Consider the following 11615-nt stretch of genomic DNA (forward strand, 5'->3'; position numbering starts at 1 on the left):
CCATGCTCGTAAAAAAAAAATATTGTCCTCGCTCATCTTAAAAGGCACTGACCGCCACTGGTCAAAATAACCACATTTTGGGGTAAATCAAGAAACCCAATGTGTTTGATCATTCATATAACCAAACAGAGCTGTTTCAAAATAACCCAGTGCTGGAAATGTACTATATATTGGCCCAGCACTTTTTAGAGTGTACTGATTTGTATCACGGGTGACCTGCATGCACAAGCACAGCCTGTGGCACCTTTTCGCGCAGATACCTATAGCTCCATTCCCTGAGCGCTGGTGCACCAGCACTACATTAACTGTAGGAGGACCACCCGTGCGCGCTCCCAATTGCGCATTCGTGTTTGGACGGGTCGGATGGAAGTCGGTAACAGAAAAGGGTATTCACGTCGCTGTGTGGAATTGAGCTATATCCCCTCCTCACCTGCTTTTCCCCGGTCAAACCCTCAAACCGTGGCCAGGGACCAAAACACCGGGAGAAGAGCGGGAGGATGTGACTATTCAACAGATCATCAGATTATCGGACAGTTTTATCGCGGTTGAGAACACAGGTGAGGAGATGACACGTTTTATTCACCGTCTGTTTTTATACTATTGTAGATTAGAAATAATTGCAGGCGTGAACAATTTTGCAACAAACAAATAAGTAGATTTTATTTGTTGGAACCATAATGAATGGTTTGCAGCTGGAACCATTTCATTCTACAGCATTTGTTTAATTGAAATGACTATTTTTGAATAGTGTTTGAACGATAATGATTTCCCTTGTCTCGTTGTCCTGTGTATTGTGTATTTAATGAAGATAGGCTGCTGCATCTTTTCCAATCCATAATGATTTATATAGATTTCCTGTCAGTCTGTTAATAAGATGGTCACTATAGTTGACTAGCAGGGAGAGGAGAAACTTCACTATCCCTTTTATCTCATCCCCATTTTCCCTCTTCCCCTTCATATTTTATCCTCCTCTTCTTCATCCCCTGGCCTTTATGTCTCTAATTTAATGATTTATTTGACCCATTCTCTCATGAGAGCAAGCCTTCAGAGCAGTAGTAGACAGACTAGTTGCTATTGATTATGCTGGTCAGCTGAATTGCAACTTCAACAGACATCTTTGCCAGCCGTGAACTTCCATGTAGGGCCTATACAATGTGATGATGATTCCCCAAGGAGAGTGGGTAGGGCACAAATCCCCCTTACCGGATGGACCATTATGGGGGAGGGTCGGTCTTCGGCCAACTTCTACCAAACAAGGTTATTATAGTAAACGAAAACTGAAACTAAAACGAAACATGGAAAAACACTTTCGTAAACTGAAATAAAATAATTAACAAACCTGTTATATATACTGAAACTATATTTGATTCCAAAACAAATTAAAATAATGAATTATATGTTGAGTTAGAGTTTTTATTTTGTATGGGGGAAAAACATCTAATGGGGTTTTCAAGCTTGTGAATCTGGCAGGTAGATGCAGCCAGGAGATGGGGATGTTTCAAATAGGGCTAGTTTGTGCATCACTATTACTAGCTATCACTACAGTATTTAACAGGAAATAAATCTGCTACTTTCTGTCCCTAACACTCAAACTAAAACTGAAACTAAATAATGTAAAAACGAAATAGAATGGCTTATATAACTCAAACAAAAACAACTAGTAAAACAGGTCTGAAAACGAATTGAAAGTAAACTGAATTCCTAACAAATATGTAAAATGTAATATAAATAAAAACGAATATAAAAACACAAAAATATAATAGATAGGTTTTGGAGTAGACACCTTTTTTCCCCAATTTTCGCCTTAAATGACATACCCAAATCTAACTGCCTGTAGCTCAGTACCTGAAGCAAGAATATGCATTTTATTGATACCATTTGAAATGAAACACTTTGAAGTTTGTGGAAATGTGAAATTAATATAGGAGAATATAACACATTAGCACTGGTAAAAGATAATACAAAGAAAAAAACATGCGTTTTTTTGTTCCATTATCTTTGAAATGCAAGTGAAAGGTCAAAATGTAATATTCCAGGTTAGGCGCAATTTTGATTTTGACCACTAGTTGGCAGCAGTGTATGTGCAAAGTTTTAGACTGATTCAATGAACTATTGCATTTCTGTTCAAAATGTTGTATCAAGACTGCCCAAATGTGCCTAATTGGTTTATTATTACATTTTCAAGTTCATAACTGTGCACTCTCCTCAAACAATAGCATGGTATTATTTCACTGTAATAGCTACTGTAAATTGGACAGTGTAGTTAGATTAACAAGAATTGAAGCTTTCTGCCCATATCCGATATGTCTATGTCCTGAGAAATTTTCTTACAACCTCATGCTAATCACATTAGCCTACGTTAGCTCAACCGTCCCGCGGGGGGGACATCGATCCTGTAGAGGTTTTAATCTCTTCCCTGTCTCTGGTGAAGAGGACCGTTAATCTGTAGTCTCTTCTGTTATTACTGAGGAGGAGGAGGAAGCAGGAGGGAGGGGGATCTGAGACAGACCTTGGGCCATTCATCCATCATAAATCCAGACATTAGCAGTTAGGTTTTAATAGTAAAGGGTACAGATGAGTGATCCTCAAACCTAGAGGCAGTATTGAGGATATTGAGTTTTTAAAAGTCACATTGTCTCAGTCAAACCCTGTTGTCTGTCAGAGGAGAGAAAGAAAGAGAAAAACTGTTTCCTGCCTCGTTTGTGTGTAGCTTTGATCCTGCAACTACCCACATTAGAAAAACTGTTTCCTGCCTCGTTTGTGTGTAGCTTTGATCCTGCAACTACCCACTATAGAAAAACTGTTTCCTGCCTCGTTTGTCTGTAGCTTTGATCCTGCAACTACCCACTATATAAAAACTGTTTCCTGCCTCGTTTGTGTGTAGCTTTGATCCTGCAACTACCCACTATAGAAAAACTGTTTCCTGCCTCGTTTGTGTATAGCTTTGATCCTGCAACTACCCACTATAGAAAAACTGTTTCCTGCCTCGTTTGTGTGTAGCTTTGATCCTGCAACTACCCACTATAGAAAAACTGTTTCCTGCCTCGTTTGTGTGTAGCTTTGATCCTGCAACTACCCACTATAGAAAAACTGTTTCCTGCCTCGTTTGTGTATAGCTTTGATCCTGCAACTACCCACATTAGAAAAACTGTTTCCTGCCTCGTTTGTGTGTAGCTTTGATCCTGCAACTACCCACATTAGAAAAACTGTTTCCTGCCTCGTTTGTGTGTAGCTTTGATCCTGCAACTACCCACATTAGAAAAACTGTTTCCTTCCTCGTTTGTGTGTAGCTTTGATCTGCAACTACCCACTATAGAAAAACTGTTTCCTGCCTCGTTTGTGTGTAGCTTTGATCCTGCAACTACCCACTATAGAAAACTGTTTCCTGCCTCGTTTGTGTGTAGCTTTGATCCTGCAACTACCCACTACTGGTTGAATCAACATTGTTTCCACACCCTTTCAACAACAACATCTGTGATGATTTCGAATCAACGTGGGAAACTGATTGGATTTGCAAAACGTCATCAACGTAAGGGCATTTAGTCTTTCTTCCACCCAATGTTTAACCTAAATCCAATGACATGGTACATTTTTTGTTGATTTTATGATGAATTCACGTTAGTTGACAACTCAACCAAATGTAAATCAAACTAGAAATTGAACTGACATCCGTGCCCAGTGGGTAATGAATGATATTATGCACAAACCCCCTCTGTTCCAGTTATCACAGGCAGACATCAGACGTCTTATTTACAAACACTGATTAGTCTGAAAGCAAAATGTTTAGTCTGGAAGCAGGATGAAACAGTCAAGGGATTCTTCTGTCAGGTGAATAGGAGAGAACAGAAAATACCTTGACAGGTTACATACTCAAACAAATAAAGACTGCTGAAGGAAGATCTTGCAGTCAAATTGAAATGTTTTAGCAACATATCGTCTTGGGATCTACTGTTGAGTTTTTGGTGAAACACACATAGCCGGCCCAACGGTACCTCTATGGTCTCACTATTAAGAGACTGTTAACGTGTTTCGGTCTAAATGATTCCCAGGGTCCTGTGGCAGAAAGCAACGCGGTGTGAACACTGATTTCTACCAGGGTCTTATTCCTTTAACACAGATTACAGGGTCTATCTTCTGCCCCTCTGAGGTTCCCTTCAGAACACCACCAATTAGCCGTCTGCTCTAAAGCCTCTTTCTTAATATCCACAGCTTCGGAAGGAAATACCTCAATACGTTACATCAATCACTGGGCCAGACGGTGGTTATAGAACAGACCTGGTGGTGTCTCCCACTTAACCCTTAGAATCAGAGCATAGTATCCCTCTCTCTCCCCTATCTTTCCATCAGACCTATGTATATTCTGCTGAGAGGGAAAGATATATTAAACGTGTTCTCCTTTTTCATCCCTCGTCGTCTGCCAAGTCCTTGAGAGAAGTGTCCTGTTCTCTGACAGGGACAGTATGTACACACCTTCATTACTGTATGTTGAGCTACACTGTTTTATTACCATGGCTGTATTCATCACTGTGGGACAGGCTGTGTCTCCAGAGAAGGAAACAGAGTCATTCTGCACTAAAACAGTCACTCAACTGTTCACAGGCCCCGACTCTCACCCTAATACAGCCACCTTAGACAAGCCCTGTTGTAACTACATGAAGAATATCATGTTAACCCGTAAGCCAGATAATGTGCCTATTCCAAAAAAAATCAATTTTCAGGACCACGGAGAGCGCCCTCAACGCCCTGAAGAAATCACCACAGTAGTGGAGAGCGCCACTCTCTGCAAATGGGCTCTCTCTCCACCAATAGTTTCAAGTTTTAATGTCACTTACACAAGTACAGTGAAATACCTTTCTTGCAAGCTCTAAATCCAACAATGTAGTAATCAATATCAATGTAGTACTAACATTTACATAAGGTAGAACAAAAACACAAGAAATTAAAATAAGAAATGAGAACATAAGAAAGTAAGATAAACAGTGTGGCAGCAGTGTAATGGAAGATTATACATAAGTGTGTATGCCTGCGTGTAGAGTCAGTAAAAATGTGTGTGGAGGTTATGAGTGTCAGTGTGTGTAGAGTCCTGTGAGTGTGCATAGAGACAGTTCAACATTTTAAATAAATACAAGGGTCAACTCAGTCCATGTAGCCATTGTTGTTAGATATTTAGCAGTCATTTGTCTTGGCGATAGAAACTGTATCAGGAGCCTGTTGGTGTCAGACTTGATGCACTGGTACCGCTTGCCGTGCGGATGCAGAGGGAACGGTCTATGGCTTGGGTGGCTGGAGTCTTGAACGATTTTCTGGCCCTTCCTTTCACATCACTTGATATAGAGGTCCTGGATGGCAGGGAACTGGGCCCCAATGATGTACTGGGCTGTCCGCACCACCCTCTGTTGTGTCAAGTGGTAAAGGGTGGTGCTGTTGCCATACCAAGCAGTGATTCATCCAGTCAAGATGCTTTCAATGGTGCAGCAGTAGATCTTTTTGAGGATTTGAGGGCCCATACCAAACTTTTTCAATCTCCTGAGGGGGAACAGGCGTTGTTGTTCCTTCTTCACGACTTCGCGTGTGTGTGGACCATTTTAAGTCCTTAGTGATTTGGAAACAGAGAAACTTGAAGCTCTCGACCGAATAGGGAATAAAACCTGATTTATTTTCATCTGCAAGTACTGCTTTGGGACTCCTTATTATACACCACAGGTCCTGTCTCTCATCCTAATAGAGCCCCCTAACCTTAAAAAGGGCCCTGTCTCTCACCCTGATACAGCCCCCTTATACATGGTGCCTCATTACACAATCATACAGTGAGGCGAATAATTAGCAGGATGTGATCCTGCTGAGAGGAGGAAGTATGCATGACACACACATACACACACACGCATACTGTACACATACACTCCATCCTAAATTAGTTCATTCCTTTGATTATACTCAAATCAACACAGAGTAATTACTGCTTGTCATGTAGTGTGCGTGTATGTGTGTGTGTTCATCCACAAACATCCCCCACCAACAGAAGCCACTCATCCTTGTCCCTCAGTTCAGCCAGTCAGGGAGATAAGTGTGTCTATAACAGTATTGACCGGTGGTGGTGGTGTATCTGTGTTTGTGTCTGTGTGTGTGTGTTTGACAATCGAAGTAAGAATAATCAAATGCCATATTTGTGTCACCCAGTATCACCTCAGTAGACTGCTGCTGGGTGTCCTGTCTGCTCTGCTCTGTCTCCAGAGCACTTTATAGAAGGAGATTACATCCCCACACAGATAGATAGATATATAGATAGGGGGAGACATTTTTTAAAGATTGATGCATTATTGCATACTCCAAGCCTTGGCTGAAATAGTTCTTTTGAAATCCAAGTTAAACTGAAACAGGTCTGTTTTAATCCTAGTTCATCTGAAACAAGTCTGTTTATATCCCAGCTCAACTAAAATAGGTCTATTTGAATCCCAGTTAATCTGAAACAGGTCTGTTTAAATTCCAGTTCAACTGAAACAGGTCTGTTTAAATCCCAGTTCAAATGAAACAGGCCTGTTTAAATCTCAGTTCAACTGAAACAGGTCTGTTGAAATCCCTGATTCTACCCCCAGCTTGATAAATTAGTCATGCTAAGCTTTGCATCTCCAGGGGGACACGTCACTCTCACAGTCCTAGCGCTTCAATCCACAGATTAACGTTTAAATGGGTGCATTCCAATTACACAGCATCAGGTATCAGTCCCTATCATTTCAATCAACACACACACACACTGAAGCTGTTGGGTTTAAATGAACCACTCTGGTGAGAAACAGTACATACTTAAATACAGTGCATTACTACAGTACAGTGCATGCTGTTCCTTGACTTTAGTGTTCTATATTGTGTGTGGATGTGGAGGAACAGACTCACAGACAGGTGATATGCTGATAGACAGGAGAGAGGTTTGGGAGAGATCAATCAACTGTCTTTTGTACATCAGCAGATGTCACAAAGTGCTTATAGAGAACCCAACCTAAAACCCCAAACAGCAAGCAATGCAGATGTAGAAGCACAGTGGCTAGGAAAAACTCTCTAGAAAGGCAGGAACCTAGGAAGAAACCTAAAGAGGAACCAGGCTCTCAAAGGTGGCCAGTCCTTTTCTGGCTGTGCCGGGTAGAGATTATAAGAGTACATGGCCATTAAGGCCAAATCCTTCTTCAAGATGTTCAAATGTTCATAGATGACCAGCAGTGTCAAATAATCACCACAGTGGTTGTAGAGGGAGCAACATGTCAGCACCTCAGGAGTAAATGTCAGTTGGGTTTTCACAGCCCAAAATTCAGAGGCCGAGACAGCAGGTGAGGTAGAGAGAGGTAGAGAGCGAGAGAGAGGTAGAGAGAGAGAAAAAGAGGTAGAGAGAGAATGAAGTAGAGAAAGAGGGGGAGAGAAAGAAAGAGGTAGAGAGAGAGACAATGTTTAACTAGGCAATGTTTTTGATGTGTGATGCAGCTGTGTGTGTTCGTGCATGCGTATGTGTGCAACTAATGATGTCTGAGAGTTTATCTAACTTGAGTTGTGCTTTTCTTCAAATCCATCCTTCACAAAAAGAAAGTCATAGTTGCTATGACAACTGTTCCACCTTGAAACAGGCTTCTCACAGCTAACTGTAGAAATAAAAGGAAATCAGCATGATGAGTGCTTTCAATGTCTTTTGAAAGCTATTAAAGGCACTTAGTTTCACTTCTTGATTGATAAACTCTAAAGAAGTTGTAGCTAGAGTACAGAAATACTGTCTTCAGGGACAAGTATACACACACACACACACACACACACACACACACACACACACACACACACACACACACACACACACACACACACACACACACACACACACACACACACACACACACGCACACAGACAAATGCGCAGACATACACAAAACACACACACACATTGTACTCTCTTTGATCAGCGATTACACCGTGTGTATGCGTGTGTGTGTTTGCATGTGCGCGTGCATGTGATGAGGGTCATGGCTTTGATCAGTGATTGCATCAAGGGTGAGTATGTGTGTGGGTGGTTGGGGGGTGGGGGTTATGAAATCAGCGGCTGGACTCTCATTGTTGATTCTTTCTCTTGTCTCTCTCTCCAGGTGTGTGTGTAACATCATTGTTGAGACCAGAGAGCCTGCTGATCAGAAGCTACTGATACAAGGGTTACTGCTGAAGGTCACACACCAATGAACACACTTTACAGAGGTACACACAGCTTTTACAGTTATGGAGGATTAAGGTTCATTCATCATCTGTCTGGTCTTTTTGAAGTCCTTACCTTCATGGTTTGTGTGTGAGTACGTTTTAAACTCTTAAGCACCGTTCATCTATATACAGCTAGCCTTGGTGTAAACCCTTATCCCCCTCCCCTCCCCTCCCCTCCCCTCCCCTCTAGGATGGACTTCTCTAACTGTACAGAGGGGTTCTTCTCCCTGGGCGATGGGAGTGAAGAGGTTTCTATAATCCCCCCAAGTAAGATCCTCCTCACCTTCACCCTGTCCCTGCTCGCTGTCATGACCACGGCCATCAACTCCTTGGTGATCACAGCCATCATCGTAACCAGGAAGTTGCATCACCCGGCCAACTACCTGATCTGCTCTCTGGCAGTGACAGACCTGCTGGTGGCCATCTTGGTCATGCCCTTCAGCATCCTCTACATACAGAGGTCACAACATAGATTCATTATTGCACAATTGATTGATTTGTCTTGCAGCATAAAGTGTCTTACAGCATTTCACATGCCATTTATGTTTAAAATACTTATTTTATCAAACTATACACTGAGTGTACAAAACATTAAGAGCACCTTCCTAATATTGAGTTGCAACCCCCCTTTTGCCCTCAGAACTCACTCAATTCGTTGGAGCATGGACTCTACAAGGTGTCGAAAGCGTTCCACAGGGATGCTGGCCCATGTTGACTCCAATGCTTCCCACGGTTGTTTCAAGTTGGCTGGTCTTTGAGTGGTGGACCATTCTTGATAGACACGGAAAACTGTTGAGCGTAAAAAACTCAGCAGAGTTGCAGTTCTTGATACAAACCGGTGCGCCTGGCACCTACTACCATACCTTGTTCAAAGGTACTTACATCTTTTGTCTTGCTCATTCACCCTCTGAATGACACATACACAATTCATGCCTCAATTATCTCAAGGCTTAAAAATCATTATTTAACCTGTCTCCTCCCCTTCATCTACACTGATTGAAGTGGATTTAACAAATTACATCAATAAGAGATCATAGCTTTCACCTGGATTCAACTGGCCAGTCTGTCATGGAAAGAGCAGATGTTCTTAATGTTTTGTTCACTCAGTGTACAGTTTGTGAGCATAATAATAAAGTACTTAATAATGAAGTTCAGTAACAAACATAATCACTTTCATTATTCTGTCTGAATCCTCAGGGAGAGCTGGCAGATGGGAGAGGCTGTGTGTTACATGTGGCTGAGTGTTGACATCACCTGCTGCACCTGTTCCATCCTCCACCTGGCAGCCATCGCTCTAGACCGCTACCGGGCCATCACTGACGCCGTGGAGTATTCACGCAAACGCACTGGACTCCGAGCTGGGATCACTGTCGGCGTGGTCTGGTTTCTGTCCATACTCATATCCCTACCCCCTCTCCTGTGGAGGAACCATGGCGGGGAGCCAGAAGAGAACCAGTGTCTGATAACTCACCACCACATCGCCTTTACCCTCTACTCCACCCTGGGAGCCTTCTATATCCCCCTGCTCCTCATCCTCATCCTATACTACAAGATCTACAGAGCAGCTCAGACTCTGTACCTCCGCAGGGGGGCCAGCAGGGCCAGCCGACACTCCTCCATGGTCAACGGAACCACCCTCCCCTCCTGCCCCCCTGATGGGGGCCCCGACACCCTGAACCTCCAGGAGAAGTCCTACTCAGACCCTCCCACGGAGGGAGACCGCGTGCGCATTACCGTAAAGAGTCCGCACAGCGAGTCGAGGCGGGAGCGTGAGTGTTCGTTGAGACGGCAGCGTATCTCAGGGACCAGGGAGCGACGTGCTGCATCTACGTTAGGACTGATACTGGGGGCCTTCGTGGTCTGCTGGCTGCCTTTCTTCCTGAAGGAGGTGATCGTCAACACGTGTGGCTCCTGCAACACATCCATAGAGCTGGCTGACTTCCTCACCTGGCTGGGGTACCTCAACTCCCTCATCAACCCTCTCATCTACACTATCTTCAATGAGGACTTTAAGAAGGCCTTCCAGAGACTGGTCAGGTGTAGGCATCGCCTCTGACACGGACGGAGAGGACACACATGCACACACACACACACGTGCACGGCGTTCAGTTCTGAGTTGTGTTGGGCCCGGGATGGCATCTGATTGCCTGAGATCAGAGACTATCGACAAGAGACTTTAAAATATTAACCGGAGGAAAAGACCTTTAAGACTATGTCAAGACTATGAGACACTCCAGCCAGGTCAGTCTAATGGGACTGGCACATTGCTGAGGTCTGGAGGGAAGTTCGGAGGACCTCAGATCCATAAGAGTCTGTTTATGGAGCCCTGCAATCATCATCTTCTTGTTTGTATGGGTTATTGACGTGGCCGGAATGGTGTTTAATGACATTGAAAGGACAATGTTTAAATGAACAGACTGAAACAGATGAGGCGCTAGGGTGAAACTCTGGATATAGACCATCGGCCTCGATCATTCCAAGGTCTCAGAAAAGCTTATCATGGTGTTTCTGTCTGTTCTATAACTATCAACCTCCCCAAGCTAGTCTGCTCTGAAATAAAACCTATCAAAACAATATTTGTTGTGGTCATTGTTTTTGTTTAACCTACCAAAGTAGTAATTAAAGATATTATGATACTCAGTCAGTGTTATTAATAAACTACAGTATAAATTCCACTTATACAGTTCAACGTTGATCTTATATGCGGCATGGGCACTTTATATTCTATGGTCTTTAATACAGAGACCTCTATAGCTGTATAGCTGATTAAGGAGGTAAGAGAGTTATTCCACCCGTAGCACAGCGAACTCTGTTCCAGAACACTCCTAAGCACAGCAGGATAATGAGTGCACAGGAAGTGCTGGAAAACTCGTTATTTTACTCCCACTCATACACTTAGAATAGCACATATTTTCTTTACTGTAGGACCACAGGGCATTTTTTGTGACGCAAATGTAGGGAGATTTGTTTTTTAAATTGATAACAAAATGATAGTTTAAAATGAGAATGTGATACAATGATGCTAGAAAGAGGGGATGGTTTTATTGAACGTGCCTCCCCTCTGAAGGTACAGTCCCATCAAACTGTGGTTCCTACCTCCACACACAGATGGTATCTACAGTATAGCAGGGTAGAGATGAGCTATTCTATGATTCATACAGTATGAATCGTATCTCACCTTTAACCTGCTAAATAGCATCTGTGTGGGGAACTAATACTACAATTTTAAATCATTCTGAGGCAAGGGATAGCTGGTCTTAACAGTATCTGAATATAGCCTATGCATGTGAGTTTATAAATTGACAGCATGTTTAAACAGGTTGATAGATTCATCCCAGCACTGAACACAGAAGGCTACAACAGCAGTGACCGTCCCACAGACAGCACGAGCA

The 11615-nt window shown here is 42.9% G+C and overlaps 1 protein-coding gene across 2 annotated transcripts; it reads left to right on the top strand.

The window, feature by feature from the left end:
- Window positions 1-335: 335 nt before the first annotated feature.
- Window positions 336-10784, top strand: LOC129816505 (5-hydroxytryptamine receptor 1F-like). 2 transcript variants are annotated; one of them, XM_055871063.1, is made up of 5 exons: window positions 336-557; window positions 3405-3529; window positions 8118-8223; window positions 8414-8683; window positions 9421-10784. In XM_055871063.1, the coding sequence occupies exons 4-5, from the start codon at window positions 8415-8417 to the stop codon at window positions 10277-10279; spliced, it is 1128 nt and encodes a 375-aa protein (XP_055727038.1). In that variant the 5' UTR covers window positions 336-557; window positions 3405-3529; window positions 8118-8223; window position 8414; the 3' UTR covers window positions 10280-10784. The 2 variants fall into 2 exon arrangements, with proteins under 2 accessions (XP_055727038.1, XP_055727039.1); XM_055871064.1 differs by lacking the exon at window positions 3405-3529.
- The last annotated feature ends 831 nt before the right edge of the window (window positions 10785-11615 follow it).

Source organism: Salvelinus fontinalis, chromosome 19 (genome assembly GCF_029448725.1).
Source record: "Salvelinus fontinalis isolate EN_2023a chromosome 19, ASM2944872v1, whole genome shotgun sequence".
NCBI lineage: Eukaryota > Metazoa > Chordata > Actinopteri > Salmoniformes > Salmonidae > Salvelinus > Salvelinus fontinalis.